This window comes from Fukomys damarensis, unplaced genomic scaffold, assembly GCF_012274545.1.
Source record: "Fukomys damarensis isolate Sample0158 unplaced genomic scaffold, DMR_v1.0_HiC HiC_scaffold_5, whole genome shotgun sequence".
Lineage (NCBI taxonomy): Eukaryota > Metazoa > Chordata > Mammalia > Rodentia > Bathyergidae > Fukomys > Fukomys damarensis.
In genome coordinates, this window is record NW_022900917.1 from 14,299,536 (window position 1) to 14,318,133 (window position 18,598).

The 18,598-nt window shown below is 36.7% G+C and overlaps 1 protein-coding gene across 1 annotated transcript in view; it reads left to right on the plus strand.

Moving 5' to 3' along the window:
- The window catches only part of Nudcd1 (NudC domain containing 1), a 74,922-nt gene extending 60,099 nt beyond the window's left edge, over positions 1–14,823 (plus strand). The window contains exons 9-10 of the mRNA XM_010619539.2: positions 11,807–11,966; positions 14,314–14,823. Of these exons, the coding sequence (XP_010617841.1) occupies positions 11,807–11,966; positions 14,314–14,606 (453 nt within the window). The 3' untranslated portion in view covers positions 14,607–14,823. The remainder of the gene's footprint in view (positions 1–11,806; positions 11,967–14,313) is intronic.
- Positions 14,824–18,598: the final 3,775 nt, after the last annotated feature.

Below are 18,598 nucleotides of genomic sequence, written 5' to 3' on the forward strand. Positions count from 1 at the left end.
GGGGACCCCGTCCCGCGGGGAATAGGAGGTGAGAGCCGCCTCTTATTCGTGGGTCATCAGAGGCCGATCCGATCTTGAATGTCTGTGGAGGAAATCTTTAAGAAGTTAGAGTACACGGCCCAAGTCTGGTTTCTGATCAAAGGCGCTTTATTGGCTCAGCAAAACGATTATATACTGTTATCCCAGGGGGAAGGTTCAGCAAGCTTATTGGACAGTTCAAACAAATCTTCTACCAATCACATGAGTCATTCAAGCATTTAACCATACAGCAATCAGTATTTTACCAAATGTGGGGAGGGGTAAGTGGGAAGGCGTACATCAACAATTAACCCTATGCAATCTTTAACTTCACAATCCCTAGGGGCAAGTAGGACAGGGAAATACCACCTGCTTCCTGCTCCAGATCCCGTGACCCTGTGGTTAGCACAAAGGGCTATTTTTTCTGTAAGATTTCCTGTTTGCCCAGGGGCTAAACCTGCCAAAAGTCACGTATGTAGTCTAGTGGGATTTTTCCACCGAGGCAAAGGCTAAGGTTGAGGGCAGCCATCTTATGCAGGCCCAAGCAGTCTCTCACATACTTATATATTGAAGGAAATGTGAAATACAAGTGTTGGGGGGGTAAGACATTATCATTAGTGGAGTATTGGTTAGCATCATGATCATCAATGGGGAAATATTAAAATACGTTATTTGTATATGATGGCAAGTCATAGATGTAATTTTAGATTTAGATAGCATTGAATTCTGAAGTCAAATTATGTGTAACTGAATGCAGTGGGTTTCCCTCTGGTGAGTGCAAAGCCAATAAGGACAAACAAGAGGTAAGAGTGAAGAAAGTTCTTTACTTGCAGCAAGTAAGGGAAATAATGGAGATACATTTCAAAACAGTGCCTCCCAAAAGAAAGCAAGAGACTTACTGGGGAAACTTACACGTAGCACATCTGGAGATAGCTACATTCCTGAGCATGCTCAGTTCAAGATCCAGTATCAAAAGTTCAAAGTAATGGTGGACTAGAGTGAAGTTTACTTTAGGTTACCTAAAAATGCTGGGTCAGAATGAATAGTCTGGTTCCCTATAAGTTTTACTTATAGGCGGGCCTTATCTGTCACATAACAACAACAAAATTTATAAGAGTTTAATAATCATATAAGGGGACAAAAACTCCTTCCCCCAAATATAAGTGATTGCACCTCATAGTACCTGCTTTGGGGCTAATAATGAATGGTCAATATATCATTAGAAAACAAGACCTAACTATTTTTAAGTAACATACATGTGCTTAGATTTCAGTGTTAGTGTGGGGTAGGATCCCTGAAGGCAACATCTGACAGGTAGAAGGAAGATAAAGATTCAGAATCAATCTTAAACCTTTTAAACCTTTTGTGTTACTATAGACTTAAGTGATATGTCAAATTATTCTGTGAAATCCAGTGTAAAACCTAGCCTCTATCTAGTTTTTCATGAATGTATCTTCATGAGTGGTGCACTTATTAATGGTAATCATTCATATAGCACATTAGCATTTATAGAATTGCTGCATTTAATTCTTATGCTTCACTGTAAGTTTTCATTGTATTACTGTCTCCCTTCCAGAGTAGATTGGCAATTGATTTGCATAAGCCAGTTTTACACTAAGTAATGACCATAATTTCTTTAAAAATTTTTAACTTTTTTGGGGGGTACTGGGGATCAAACTGAGAACCTTGCACTTGAAAGGTAGGAAGAAGAATCACTAAGCTAAATCCCTGTCCCTAAAATTTTTAATTTTTTACTTTGAAAAAAAATCAAACATTACTAGAAATTTTAAAGTAACATATTAAACTCCTATAAATCTGAACTCATTTGTTAGAGCTGCCACAACAAAGTACCACAGACTGGGGTTTAAACAACAGAAAATTATTTTCTCAGTTTTAGATGCTACAAGTCTGAGCTCCAAGTGTTGTCAGGTTGATTCTTTTCTAATACCTTTGGCTTATTGGTGTCTGTCTTCACCTCTTGTCTTTTACAGGAATTTTTTCTTCAGTGTTTCTGCATCCTAATTCCTTTTTATGAGGGACAACAATTATACAGGATTAGCACTCACCTTAATGACATTGTTTTAACTTAATTACCTTTTGAAGGACCCCTTCGACTATAGTCACACTCTGAAATGCTAGTTTAGGACTTTCATGTAGGAATTTTATGGGAACACAACTCAGTATATAACATCCATCATGTAGATTTCTAGCAGTTGTTAACATTTTTCTGCATTTATTTTTTTTCCCTATTTTTCTTTTTGCAGGAGTATCTAGACATGAGTTACAGGTACTATAAACCTTTACCCCTAATCGTTCATGTACATTCTGGAAAATGAAGGCATTTTTTATATAACCATAATACAATTAAGAAAATTTAACATAAATATGATACTTTTATCTATATAGAGTTCATATTAAAATTTCTACCAAATGGTCAAATAATGTGCTTCACAGCAATTTTTTTTTTCTGATTCCTGTTCTAAACCCATGTTGCATGCTACATTTACTTTGGCCCTTTTGTGTCCTTCAACTTGGAACAACTTTTTGATACTTGCTTTATGTTGTACCCTCTATATACTGCCTGTGAATTTAGAGTTGCATAATATTTTCTCAATAGATTTGATGCACTTGTGCCAGGAATGTCATTACCAGAATTTGGGATTATCCTGGCCTCAGTGGTGATCTGTGTCCTTGACAGCTCTTGGATCCTCTCTGGGAAGATTTGTGAAGTACAGAGGGACTTCTGAAGGAAGGGACTCAGTCAAAACAGAATTTTTGCAAACTCTTTATTGTACGACAAGCACAGCATATTCTTAAGTAAAACTAACTTGGAAAGGATGGTGTACTTGGGAGAGATCCAAGTGAGCAGAACCTATACAAAATGAGGATGGACGAAGCCCAGAAATGACAGCTGTAGGAAAATCAGGGTTGATTTCTCTTAGAGTTTAGGGAGTAATCATGGTTGGGAAGTAATGAATCTTTCTTCTGAGAACTACCTAGAAGAGGGGCCGTTTGAACTTAACCTCATTGGAACTGTTACAGAAGGAATTGGTAAGTGACATGCACAGAGATGCAGAATGGAAGTAAAATAATAAAAGTTTTATTTTGTCTGCAAAAGGCCAATCATACTAAGAGCAGTGCCAGTGATTGACCCTGTACTGGGCTGCAGCTTTTTCTTTTATAGGTTTTACAGCCATGATTTCATTCAGATGGTTACATTTCATTTCCTCAGTTCACATTACCCATGTACAAAGTACAGTAACAAGACAGTTAACTTTAACCCAGACAACAATTCCTTATAGTTAAGGAGTTTACCTTAAGATTTGTCTAGCTATCTATTCTAGTGTACAGGAAGGGGGTGTTCAAGGTCAAGGATGAGGTAAGTTGTCCCATTTCACGATCAGTGCCTCCAGTGTATGTTAATTTTGAACTAAACAAAGCATATTGCTGTTAGAAACAGCAGAAGTCATTTTACATTGTCCTAACATTTTGTAGGTTTTTAGATTATTTATAAAAGTTTTCTCTATCAGAACATCTATGGTGGTCAAAGTCCATGAGAGAGTTTAAAACTCTCATGTAGATGTATTCAGGTAAGGTCCAAAAGGATCAGCATCAGGTAACTTGGGGTCTGGGGCACTGGTATGTGCATGAGCAGGCTCCTAAATCATAATCAGGCACTTGTAAAGAGCCTGACAAGGTTCTACAAGATGCCTACTTCAGAAAGCCAGGAAACAGACTGCTCTTACCAGAGATGCACTGCTTCTTCCTTTAGCTCACCTACCACATTTCCTTCTCCTGTCCATGTCTAGTAGCTGCCTATCTATCTGTATAAATAATTTTTCTTCTCCAGTGAGTTGCATTAGGAGGAACTTGGTTCCATTTTTTCCCTGCTTTTATGGTATTAAATATGATTGATAGCCATCACGTTTCCTTACTCTAAAAGTTATCGTCTTTCCATTTGAATTAGTAATAACTTCTTGTGTGAAGATAAAAGTAACCCGTTTAAAAAAGTTGAGTAGATTTTGTCATTTTCCTATTCCTATCCTTTCTACAGTGGCTTTTTCTATGTCATGCCATATTAGGAATAATGTCTAATGTTTACAAGTACCCTTCAAGCTTTCTGTGAATCATTCCGTGTGATACATTTTAAATTGAAATCATCACACCTACACACAAATGTATAATTGTCTGATTAAGTTTAATAAAACAGTGCTAAAGTTATGTGAGAAGTATGCTAGTACTCTATACTATTTTTAATACAGTAAAATACAAAATTCTGGAGTTGTTTGGTTTTTTGTTGTGTTTTCCTTGCCTATTGTCCTGGGGCCTCATAATGCTAGTCAAGCACTTTACCAGTGAGCTACTCTCTGCCTGAAATTCTTATTTTTTTAATTTATTAACTTGATTTCACTACCATGTTGGGACTCATAGTTTAAAAGACACTGGTGTCTAGTTCTAATAATCTTTCATTTGCTGTTTTTCCCCTACTTTTTTTTAGCTGTGTTCATACCTTGGTCTTCGTGTGATTTGCCCCAAATTATTAACATGCTTTTCCTTTAGGGCTTTTGCATTTGTTTTTCTCTCTCCCGGAAATGTTTTCTCATTCTTCCCTCACTTTATTCATATCTATACTCACATACTACCTCCCATCCCCTATTGACCTGTATGAAGTACAACTATGTTATTTTCTCATCTGCTTTTTTTTGTGTAGTACTTTTTATTTTCTGATATATTTCTGTTATCTGATTCATTTATATGTATCCACTCAGTGAAGTTTGATATTAATTATGAAACATCACAGCTGCAGATCAAATTGATAATTTTGGAAGTGGAAAATTACCACTTTTTTCTTTTATTTTTAAGTAATTATTTTTTACAGATTTTTGCAAATTAAATACTGTATAAGTACACTTCCATCAGTTGTTTTTTTATACCACTTTGCTAAGATCTGATATCTTCCTAGGACCCGGTCTTTAATTATACAGGTAAATTAACATCTTCATGATAAAGGATTGAGTGCTTCTGCTAAGACTAGGAATAGGTTAGTATGTCTGCTCTCACTGCTCCTGTTAAACATGATGTAGGTTGTCCCAGCTGGTGCAGTGAATCAGGAAAAGTAATGAAAGGCATAAACAGTTATCAAGAGATTTCATACCAATATGAGAAAAATGAAACCACTGTGTAGATGTTATCTTTTTTTTTTTTTTTTTTTTTTTTTTTATCAGTAGAAGTGTTTATTAGGCAGAGATTTTAGGGCACACTCAAGAGTCCATGTTGAGTGCTCAGAAAAATGAGATACTCTAGATATTACCTTAAAAGCTTTCTTTTATCTACTCTTCGATGGAATTTTTGACTCAAGTGTAAGCTTGTTTCCTACATGGAAGCTCACTAACCTAAGAAGTATTAGATTTCTTTCTCTGGCATGACCTTTATTTAGCTATATATAATACTCAATTTTAGAGTGAAGAATGAGGCTAGAATTTATTAAATAAAATAAATAATACCACACAGCTTCTTTCTACTTACAGAAAGAATAATTCGGCAATTACTTCTACACTCCCCACCCTTTTCTGAGTTAAGGTCTCACTGCTCAGCCCAGGCTGGCCTCAAACTCAGAATCCTCCACCTTAGCCTCCCAGGTATTATTAAATGGGAGTTTAATAACTTACTATGCCACATTACTATCAGCAAAAATGAACTAATTTGTTTACTATATTTTTAAAGTTTCAGAAACTTAGTTTTGAGCATATTTAAAGGGTACACATCTTATGTTCATTTTGGTGGGGGCTGATCCACAAATTGCATACTGAAACGTGTATTGTTAATGAAAGATTTAAAATTGAAAGCAGTGAGCATACATTGAAAGTAGTGATGAAAATACTACTGTGCAGGTATTTATGGTATACTGTTTACTTACAAGAGTTGTGAAGACTCACCACGATTTAAAATTATAGTAAACATTTTTAATTTATTATAGTAACAGAGACATTGTCATTAATCCTCCTTAAAATACTCCCCTTCCCTTCAAACTTAACCCATCATTCTTGCCTCTTTCTGAGGCAGTTCTGGAAGTCCTCTTTCCTGAATGTCTTTAATTGTACTGTCAGGGCTGCCTTCATGTCCTAAATTGATTAAAAATGTTTACAATTTCCATCAAGGTGGTGTGTCCTCATCCACAGTTTTCAGGGAGTCTGGCACCATTCTTCCTCAAAGTCAAAATGACCATGAGAGTTGTCTCAGTCATTTCTCAATGCTGAGACACTACTTGACTCCTACAACTTGAAGGAGAGATTTATTTTGGCTCACAGTTTTAGTCCATAGATGGCCAGTTCCAAGGCAGGAAGGCATGGTGGAAGAGCTCTTTCTCATAGGGCAGAGGAGAGCTGCTCACCTCATGGTGGCCAGGTGGCAGAGAGAGAGGGAGGGATTTGGGAAAAGAGACCCAGGTCATGGCCCCATGATTCACATCTTCCATACAGGTTTCACAATTATCTCCTAACATCACAATTAGCTATAGTGTTCCCATGATTCAGTCACTTTTCAAAATATAAGCACATGAAACTTTGGGAAATATCTAGATATAAACCATAAAATGGTTATACCTAGCCCCTGGCCGCTAAAAGGCTGATGTACATCTCTTTAGGCAAAATACATTTATTCTTAACAGTTTCAGCATTGCTGATAAGTCCGAATCCAAAGTCTCCTGAGATTTAAGGCAGACTTTTATCTGTGAGCCCTTGTTTAAAAAAAGAAAAACACTTCCAACATAGATGGCATAAGATAAACAAACATTCCCATTCCAAAAGGAACATGGGGAATAGGGAGGAATGGAATCAAAGTGGTGATACCAAAACCCATCAGAGCAAACATTAAATCCTATACCTCTTGTATCTAGCATGGGATAAGTGGTAGAGAGATGTGTGCTCCACATGGTTTGGTGGGTGGCCCTGCCCCTGCTGTATCACCCCCACAGCTCTTTCTTAGCATGGCTCTGTTCAATGCTTCTACCCTCCCTTAGCAGATATTTCACACATTCCTGGCTTCTCTGACTTTGCAGAATCTCCACTGGAGTTTAGGCTTCCTTCTCAAGCTTCGTGCAGTACCTTTTCAAGGGCACCCTAAGTGGGAAGTCTCCCTGACCCCACAACTCTGGCGTTCTGCATGCTTGTGAAACCAGAACTGTATGGATGATGGCAAGGTGTAATGCCAGCTTGAGCAGTAGTTCAGTCTTCTTGTATCATGGCTGCCATGCCTTTGAGTACCTAGATGGCTGGTCACTGAACTGAATCCCAGCAAACCAGTTCGTTAGGTACCCCTTTTGGAGCAGGTGCCCATAGAGTCTCTTCTCAAATGAAAGATTTACAGCTTTACATGCTTACAACTGCTGGTAGGTAGGGGTCTTGGTTTGCAGATTCTTCACATGCCCTCAAGGCATCTTTCCTGTTATTCTGATACATAACATTTGGCTTCTTTTTAATGTGTTCATCATGATGTAAAGTATTTGGCTTCTTTTTAACATGTGCACAATGGGCCTGTAATTTTTAAGTCTCTCTGACAGGTAGCTTGAACCACCAGTGGTGCAAGTCACCTGATTGAACAGTCACACTTGTATCACCAGTGATTCAAGGTGGCAGAAACATGTTAATGCTAATCTTCAGCAATCAGCCTGTCTTCCACTCCATCTTTGTGAGCTGGCAAAACTGAAAATTTTAAATGGACTTTTTGCTTCTGTTTCTCACATTAGATTAAAAACAGCAGGCAGTGACCATCTAAAGATGATCATCTAAAGATGTATTTGGGCTGTCTTGAAACTTCCTCCACCAGGTTAATTAGTCCATTGCCCCTAATCCCAGTTTCCTGCTTATTCCTCAGGAATAAGCAAAATGTAAACAGATTTTCTGCGAAAGCATAACTCATGGCTTTAAGTCCAACTGCCATTAGAGCGACACCATTTGTGTTACTAGATGACACCTAAAGCTGGTCTTTTCCATTTTTTTTTTTATTTGTTTGTTCTTTGGTGGTTTTGTTGTTGTTGTTGTTGTTTTTAATCTTTTTTTTAATCAGCATTCTAGTTTTCTGAGATTCAACCAAAATCTTCTGTCAGGGCTGCTTCTCTAGCTGATAACGTCCAAACTTTTCCAAAATCCTCCCATGAACCCATTCCAAAGACTTCCAAACCAAATGGTCAGATCCCACAGTTTGTCTTACTCACCTTCGCATCACTGACACCTACAGCTTAGAGGAGGTTTACTCTGGCTCAGATTTTTTGTGCATATTTTGCTGGCTCCCAGGCAGGAAGGCATGGTGGAAGTGCAAGAAGCTGTTCATCTCATTCGAGGAAGCAGAGAAAATAGGAGAGAACTGAGGAGAGAGAAGCAACCTTTCAGGACACAACTCCAAGAAATTACCTCCTCCGACCAGGCCCTTTGCATCAAAATAAGCTATGATGTCCCCATGATACAGTCACCTTTCAAAAGTTGCACCCATGCACACATGAGGTTGTTGGGGGATATGGGGGTTCCTGACATGAACCAGAATAAAAGGCAGATGTTTTGAATCAAGGCAGCCACAACACAACTAAGGGCAAAGGAGGACTTCTAAAACTGCTTCAGAAAGTGTCAAGAATGACAGGATGTGTGTTCAAAGTGAGGAGAAGTACTCGAAGGGGACTAATGGCAGTGTAAGTTTTTCTGTTTTTATTTAAACATTAGTTGTATTTCTAACACACCTTGTGAGTACTGTTATTACTGTATAAAGGAATAAAACAAGCTGTAAGTATCCTATCCAAGGTCATAATTCTCACCCTCAAAGATGATATTAGTGAAATGAGCTAAGTTCAAAAGATAGGCATAAAACTTTTATGATATATTATTTCTTTTTATTAACATTAGGAAATGCTTCAAAGGTCTCATCAGTGCATGGCATAATATAATCGACAAGATAAGCAACAACAACATGAACAAAGGAGTGGGAAAGTAGGATAGTTTTATATTGTGATCTCATTTTGCTAAATGTTTTAAAGAAAGTAATAGGAACCAATATTGGAAAGGTATTTTTGGATTAGATTTTGGAGAAGCTTTCAAAAATGTTCAAAGAGTTTGAATATACTCCTCTAAACATTGGAAAGCCAAGGGGAAAGATTATTGAGAAAGTAAGATTTCCAGAGATGACAGCTTAGAAACACAGAGAGCTTTGTATTTGTTAAGTCTTCACACTCCCAACTCTAGTAGGATTATTTATACCCCCCACTGAGTATTTTTAAAGAATCTAATCATAATATTTTTTCCTTTATAAAAATTTAGTCCCAAATAGAACAATTTTTTCTTTTGGTAAGAAAAAATGTAATAATTTTCTACACAATATTCATCCCAAAAGCATTTGTCTAGAATATGGAGAAAAGACACACTACTGATTCTCAGTGTATTTAGTCTTATAAGATAGCTCTTATATAGGTTGCAGTTGTTGCTGTAACAGATTTAGGGAGTAAAAAATTTTATTCTCTTAGATGTCAAAAGTCCCATAATGGCTTGTCAGGCCTGCATTCCTTTTGGAAGCTCTGGGAGAGAATTCATTTCCTTGCCTTTTCTGACTTATAGACTACCCGTGTTACCTGGCTTGTGACCTCATTCTTCATCTTCAAAGCCAGCGCCAGCATTTTCCAATCTCTCTGTCCCTCTGCTTTTGTGGATTTTGCCTTGTGTATCTGTAACCCCTATAAAACAAAGTCTTCTAATACACTAGGACAACCCACATAACCCAGCATAATCTATCCCTCCTAAGATCCTAAACTTAATCACATCTACAGAGGCCCTTTTACTCCATAAGGGGGGTTCAGATGTGGACATCTTTGGTTAATAACAGCCTAACAGGTGATGTAGTAATGCATAGTAATAATGCAGTATGACAATTAATGTTAGGAGTAATAAACATAACACTAGGGATTTTCAGAGTTTAAGAAGCTTGTATAAGCATAATAGGAAAACTCTGGGAATAGTGAATGGTTGGACTGAATCCTGGAAGATAAGTAGGGATCCATCAGATTAAAAAGGTGAAGAGCCTAGATAGAATGTCAGGTCAAAGGTAAGAAAATTATGCTGGTTTTATAATTAAGAGCACTTTGACATAATCACTGTAGTGGAAATACATTTAAGTGGTATTAAACATTTAAGTCAGAATAAGGCTCATGATAAAACCTTTATCCTCAGTCTCGTATTTTTCATAGACGATCTCCCTTGGTCTTCACTTGATAGTACAAGTTCCTTTGTTCTTAGTACCGTCCACTCAAGTATGGTTCAGACCACTCATGTCATTCATATCCCCTTGACTCATGAAAGTAAACACATTTTTATGAAAATATTTCCACCTGTATTTATTTCCATTATTTTTTTCCCTTCCGTGAAAGCCCTGACTAACCAAGGAAGAATATGGGAATAGAGGTACAGGGAAGAGACCTGAAACACCGTTGGGCCTATCGTAAAAGCAGTTAGCTGGCCGTAATTTTTAAATAAACCTCACTTAGCCAATGACGATCAGAAGCTAGGGGAAATAAGAAATAATCTGTGTTCTCTGTGTGCCAGCCCACTTCCCCTGTGTAGAAAGCCATCACTGCCCCTACCCAAAAGTCCTACTTCCAGGCATTCCTTTGGAAGCATAGCTGGGTTGCTCTGTCATTGGATTTTCTCTGACCTCATACCCTGGGTTGGCAGAGTTGTACCAATAAATCCTCTTGCTGAAGACCCATTTCACAGCTTTCCATATAAAATACAGGTCAGATCCCCACTTCTTACTGAAACATTTTATTTTTACTCTTCTCTAAAACTTACAATAAGTTTAGTATTTATCAAATACACTGCATGTTTCTTATTTTGTACATTTGATGTGATTTTAGTTGGAATATAGTTGGACATTTTAAGCTTTGATAATAACATTTCCTTGTTTTGTTTTGTTTTGCTTTGTTTTTTGGTACCAGGGATCAAACTCAGGACCTTGCACTTGCAAGGCAGACACGGCACCACTGAGCTAAATCCCCAGCCTGATAATAACAATTCTACTAAAGAAGAATATTGTTGCAACCTGTCTTCATTAAAAGTTTTTCTGTGGCCAGAATCCAATTATGAATATTAATTTGTTTATTTTGTATTAAAATAAATTCCTTTAGGCATCAATGCTGCAATAATAATTATTGACATAATATTGCTGACATTAATACCCTAATGAAGTAATATAATAATTTGTGAGCAGATCTGTTTGAATCCCAGTACGGTGATATTTCTCTGTATCTTACAACAAGCTACTTAAGCTCTCCAAGACTATTCTTTAATCTGTGAAATAAAGTCAGTAACAGTCTCATGGGTGGTTGAAAAGATTAATATTTGTAGCATGCCTGGCATATACAGTGTGCTCAGAAATTTTAATAACTGGCAAAGTTAGCTAGTAGATTTCATGTTTGTAGTCTGTGGTTTAAAAGTATTTAGCTTATTAAATTGATGCTTTATATCTATCACATTTTAAACTAGCTCCTATCAGTTGAGGGGTAGGTAGCATAGTGGTGATGAACATAAACTCAGTCCAAATTTCATCTCCATAATTTAGGATTAGGCTGACCTTGGGCCAGTGAAATAGGCTGTGCATTACTTATTGCATCTTTAAAGTGGACGCTGTGAAGAGTAAATCAGAACAGGTTTTTTAAGAGTTAAAAAATAGTTGCTGACACTGAGTGCTTTGTGTGAGTTTTTGTCGTTATTACTGTTTTTGTTGTTCAGTAAATTAATTTTTTGTCTCTTTTGAGGTGAATCTTGGAGGCAACCAGTACCTTTTCTCTGTCATAGTGGATCCTAAGGAAATGCCCTGCTTCTGTTTGCGCCACGATGTTGATGCCCTCCTCTGGCAGCCACATTCCAGCAAACATGATGACATGTGGGAGCACATTGCAACGTTCAATGCTCTAGGTATGAGGGAAGCAAGCTCTTTGCAGCATTTTGCGAAAAACATTTTTTTAAAAAATTCATTTCTTTCTTTTTAAATTGAATGATCCGAATTACATTTAGATTGATTTGTGCTTAGATTAGGTCGCTTGTGCTGTAGTTTACAGTGCTGTAGTTTACAGTGCTGTTGGAACCCTGGGGTTCCTCTCTCTGTAGGCATGTGAAGATCAACACAGAATGAAAATGGACATGGTTATCTAACCACTTGAATTGTTCTAACTGATCATTTCTTTTAATTCTGTTAGCTATACAGAATTAGAATAGAATTATTATAGAATTAGAATAGAAATATTAGAATAAGAACAGGGAGATTAACCAAGGCCTACGTGGAACTTGTATTTAAGTTCTTCAACCTGTAAGTAATGCTAGAAAGCTGAGGAAGGAGGATCACAAGTTTGAGCCTAACATGGGCAATTTGGCCACTAGGGAAGACCCTGTGTCAAAAAAGGCCTCAAATTCAGCTTAAAGGCCTGGGATTCAGTTCCCATTACTGCAAATATATACATACATATATGCACATATACACACACACACACATATATATATATATGTATGTTATATTAAATTTAAAAAGGGTTTGGGATGTATCTCAGTGTAAAGGCCCTGCATTCAGTCCCCAGTATCACATCAGGAAGTTTCTTCAGAGTAATCATTGAAGACTTGTGTGGAATTACTCTAAGGTATTGCATACTAGGAGACACCTTTCATTGAACTTAGGTGCAAAGAGCCATCATAATGAGAACACTTAAAGAAAGTAGTGATGAGTAGAATGTAAATGTATTTGATAAGACAAAATGGAAAAATACTAGCTTAAAACATACTGAAAATTTAAAAACATAATTAAAGACTTTATGCAATCTTTGATATTATGTCAAAATACATTAGTATTGCATGGGACAATTTTTTAGTGTGAATTAGCTACATTTACTGCTTTATTGAAAGATTATTTTAAGCTGGCAACAGGAAGTTAAAAGTATGCCTTTTAGTGAATATATATGTACAACACTAACTATAGAGATTTGTCAGTTATCCCTTTTTGTTAATAATGTAGGCTTCTAAACTGGCTAATTCAGACTGCAAATGGATTTGTATGACCTGACATACAAGATTTGATTGACTAATTTAACCCCATAATTTATAGCCTTAGCCTCTGTATTATAGTTCTCTTTCCTTTTCCTTCACTAAGGAAAGTTCTGTTAGATGTTTGGAACCTCCATTTGTATGCCCAAAGCTATTGTGGAGGAATCATATGCTTGAGTCGCAATTAAATCAACTTTACATTAGATAAGGACTCTAGATATTACATACATTACTAGTTCTGTGAAAGTTAATCAGAATAGCTAATTCCAAGCTACTCAAATAAGTGTGTACATCCACTTCACTTCTCATTCTTCAAACCCTACTTAATATATTAAAAAACAGTGCTGATTTTCCTATACCCCATGGCTTTGCTCATTTGTTGTTTGATAAGATCTGTTTTCACTGACATTCCATTTATGTTTTTATTTAATATTACACTATTCAGTAACCATATTCCAATTTGAAAACTCTTATTTTTCAGAATATACTATCACTTTAATCTAGTGTACATGACTTTAAGACAAGATTAAGATTTTTTTTTTCAGTTAGCTTTCCGGGATATTCCAATTAAGATTTCGGAAGGATCCTTGAGTCTTTTTCAGTATGTGGTGGTCTCAGGGTCCTATTTCTAGGAGCTAAAGTATACCAAAATCCTGTTACAGTGTTGGTATTGTAAATTCCATAAACGTTGTAGCGATGATGAGAGAAAGCCTTGTGCACAGTGCTGGCAGGGATGTATTATGAGTGGTCCTTCAGGCCTGCATTACGAACAGACTCCTCAGATAACTTTATGATACTAGTCTATAAACAGTTCCCATTCATTTGATAAAAGAAAATGATTCTGTGATAGCTTATCTGTTACTCCTCAGTCAACATAATAAATTGGCATTTAAAGATTTTTTGTTATATATTGTTTTAGATTTTACATTTTTTAGTGTTTTAATTATTAATAGAAATTAAGCGGGATCATATTGTGCTTCTCTTGAAGAATTGAAAACCTGTGTTTTGTTACTTAGGAAATAAACTTGTATATTTGCACCAGTTAGGAAAAAACTGGCTAATGGTTACTGGTTCTGAATTCTAATGACTGTTTTGAGTATTTATGGTATATGTTCTACTTGGGTACTTTAATTTGTAATCGTAGTTGTAGAATATTAAATGTTAAACCATGATTTTTCTCCCTTCTGTTTAATATATACTTTTTCTTTTCTTTGTTCTATGTTCTTGGCAGGTTATGTCCAGGCATCAAAGAGAGACAAAAAATTTTTTGCCTGTCCTCCAAACTGCTCCTATGCAGCCCTTTGTGAGTGTGTCCGTCACGTTTTCATCTACCGCCAGCCCACTCCCATGGCCACTGTGCTGTACAACAGAAAGGAAGGCAGGCGTGTAGGGCAGGTTGCCAAGCAGCAGGTAGCAAGCTTGGAAACCAGTGATCCTATTTTAGGCTTTCAGGCAACAAATGAGAGATTATTTGTTCTAACTACCAAAAACCTCTTTTTAATAAAAGTAAATACAGAGAATTGATTTCTCTAATATGTTGGCTTCTCTGTATTGGCAAAGTATTAGGTAGTAGCTAGTTATACTGTAAACCGTTAAATTTGAATGTGTTAAATAAAAACATCTTATGAATTTTTAATTTTTAAAGAATATTAGAAATGTATTAAGATTATGATTCTTAAAACGTAAAATTAAGCTTTAGGTTTAGGGAACACTAGCTTCTAAAAAAAAATACAAAAATCAAATGCTGCCAAGTATGCTTATTTTTTTAAAAACAAAGGGTAGAATCTCATCTTTTTAATGAAATGTACAGTTACGTGTTTAAAAATAAAAATATTTGTTGTATACTTTGCTCATTAATTAGGTTGACCTAGTCTGTACCTTCAGAATGTACAGGGGTAACAGTTAAAGTGTTGAACATTATAAACACTTATTTAAATGGACTGAACAATAGAACCTACATAAAAAAGGGAATTTCAAAAGTATAGCAATCATAATGTCCGCTGAGAGACCTTGATTTTTTTAAATTAAGCATAGCTCTGGCTCTGTTTAATTTTTATCTGTTTGCTGTACAACACAGACTAAGCTCTACATTATTATCCATTGTTTCATACCAAAAACTTCAAAGCACCGGTTTAGAAACAAGACGTGATTTTCAGTTCTGTGATTGAATATCTTTACTTGGCATGGCCTCTTAACCTCCAGTCAACTAAAGTGGGCTTCTTCCCATGATGATGAAAACATTCCAAGAGGGCAAGCTCCAGTGTTCAAAAGCTTGCTGCTCTGTTCTTCCATCGTATTTGTTAGTGATTCATCAGGCAAAGCAAGTCACATGGCCAGGCAGTATGAGGGACAGCTCAGGGTACAGATTGCAGGAGGTGTGTGATTCATGTGGTGCCATTACTGTAGCAATCTGCCACACAAGGAAAAACTGCAATCATTTCTCTTTATTAAATAAGTACTATTTTTCTGAAACTTTTAAGAAATTGATTCTGTTTATACATTAAACTTTTTCACCATACATTTTAGTTGTTCATACCTAAATGTTTTTCCCGGGTTTTGTTTTTTGGTTGGGCGGGGGTGCTTTTTTGGCTTTTGTTATGTTGTTTTCTGCAGGACTAAGGGTTGAACCCAGGGAGTGCTGAGCTATATCCCCAGGCCCCTTTTTTTGTGTTTTATTTTGAGATGGGAACTCAGGTTGCTCAGTTGGCCTCAGGCATCACTCCCTGTGCCTCACCCTCCAGAGTAGATGGGATTACAGAGGTGTGCCACTGCACCCAGCTTTCCAGGGATGTTTTACTTTAACTTTTTGAGGTATGTACCTTATGTAAACCTCAATATGTGTTACATATTTTAATAAAGCAAGTACGACCCTAATTTAAGGGACAGAAAATGAAGACAAAAACTACAAGATGGAAAATACTTGTTCTTAACAGGTGTTTTATCTTTTGTCTATCTGGGCATGCATTTTGCTGAATTAAATTTTAATGAAAGTGTAGGACCCTAGAAATTTAGTCCCAAAACCCTCCCCACTTAGCTTAACTGACTCCATTTTTAAGCTGAAAAACCATAAAGTACCAGAACTGACCCCCGGATGAGCTCAGGCAGTAAAAATTTGCTTAGTTTACTTAGTTTGCTTAGTTTGCTTGGTTATGGCAAGGGCAGAGACAGGCAGGCAGAAGAAAAGCCACTCCAACCTAGAAGAAGAACAGGAGGTTCTGTATAGATAAGAGAAGCTCACCACATTCCTGAGTGCATTGACTTCCTCCTAAACTGGCCCCCTCCCCAGCCTGAGATAGTTTTCTTCCCACTTTTACAAGTACCCCAGCAACATCCAATAGATTTAAAGTATTAGAAAAGAAGCCAATAAGATAGAATTTCAAGCCACCCTAACCCTATAAAGATAGGCTGAATGAATGGGTCGGGGCTTCCAGTTTAGCTGCTGCATCGGTGATACGGGGGTCCAGGCTCGAGCTTGTAATAAACTGGTGTATTTACATCAGAAGAGTTTCTTGATGGTCTTCTTGGGGATTTCACAACTTGGGCACAACAAAAGAAAGAAAAACAGGCTTGAGAGATAAAAAAGGAAGATGAGTACGTGTTACACACGTGTTGTGACTCCGCGATGTGAACCTTTGGGAGCCTTCAGTGGTACAGGTGCCCCACTGTGGCTGTGCCAGGTTTGCTGCCAGTACAGTTTCCGAGCAAGAAAGTTAAGTGGCTTAAAATATATTACAGACCCCCCATTTCTAAGAGTAAAATTTTGGTCTTGGGAATATGGAAAATGTGTCAGAAGGTACGGTTTCAAGATTGAAAGATCCCATTGATTTATTTTTATCTTCTGTCTCTGGTACCAGAGAAGTTGCTTTCAAATTTCTTTTCATAATACACAGTATTGAGTCACTAAGCTATTTTTCAGTTAAAAAAAAAAAAACTCCTTTTAAAAAAAACAGTTGTAACATTTATTAAGCCCCTACTTCATTTTTAAAGTATCTTTTAATTTACTCATAAAATCAGATGTAAGAATATAGACTTTAGTCCCCAGAGTATAGTTACACAATGAAAAAGTTTTCACCATGAAGTCAAGCTTCTTCTGGGTACAAGTAACAGAAAACACGACCTAAATTGACTTAGGGAGAACTTAATGGCTCACATTACCAAAAAATCCAAGAATAGATCCAGTTTTAAGTATTGCTACATAGGACCAGATGATACAATCAAGGTCCATTTTCTGCTACAGCCACTTGGTGCCATCCTTCTGTTGGCTCCATATTTTGAGAAGTTCTTTCCTTACTATACTGACAGATACGGTTCTTACACCACTTCATTCTCATAGCCAGGAATAAGGCTTTGTCCTAGAAATCAGAGCAAATGCTCATTTTGAATCATTGGTTCTAAATAGGTAAAGTGCCATTTATGAGCCAAATACATAAGGAATTTTACATTTGCAGAATACCCACTGGCTTATCTTTAGGTGATGTCTACATCTGATGCCGCAAAGGAATCCTGTAACATACAAATATATGCAACTAAAAATTAATGCAAAAAGAAATTGATGGTATAACTTCCAAAATAAAGGGGATGGGTGCTGATATCCAAAAGTACAGAAGATGTATGCTAAAACGTTATTGAATTACAGGAAAAGCTAATGAAAAACACACTGACAATCATTTATATTAATAGAAAATTTTGATAATGTTGAATACTTGATTTTTAAATACAATTTATTAGCATTATTGAATTGACTCAAAAGGAAAATTAAAATGAATGGAACATTGAAAGAGCCTTTCAGAGTTGAGGTAGGAGACTATTAAAAAGCAGGATTTAGACACAATCCAGATGCTGCCTGGAATATGAACTTTGGTATATCTACCTTTTAACCACACACATCTAGAACCACAAACAATTACATTGTGTGTGGGGGGGAGTCTTAAGATGGATGTGAAGTCATTAGACTATGGTCTTATGGAAATTTCCATTCTGCTTATACATTCTTACCCATTTTCTATTGATGACATACCTCCTCTTCTTCCTCAACATTCAGAAACCCATGGAAGCTCCTATTTATTTTTCCTGCTTTCTGGGAACATGATTCAGAGCTATCTGAATCTCTCTCCCGAATTGCAGTTCTTAAGATCTGGCTCCAAATAAAGTCCTTCTCACTTTTGTAGTATCTGAGTTTGGTCTCAGTGATGAAACATACAATAAACTGCGTGTTTTAAGATAATGTGATATTGCATAATATGTATTTGGTCTTCTGTCCCATTTCTTGGCATTCAGCTTCGAAAATCCTTGGAATGTTCAAAGTGGTAAGTGTCTTTTTTGTATGCTAATAAGTTTGCTGATGACACCACTTTGTAGCTTCAGGATGGGGGCTGGACACAAGAAAGATCAAGGTGTGGCGAGGAGATTGGGATTGTAAACCCCACCTCCTAACCTCCAAGGAGGAATTAAAGGTTAAATCGATCAGCAGTGGCCAGTGACTAGTCATGCCTATCAAATGAAAACGCCATAAAAAA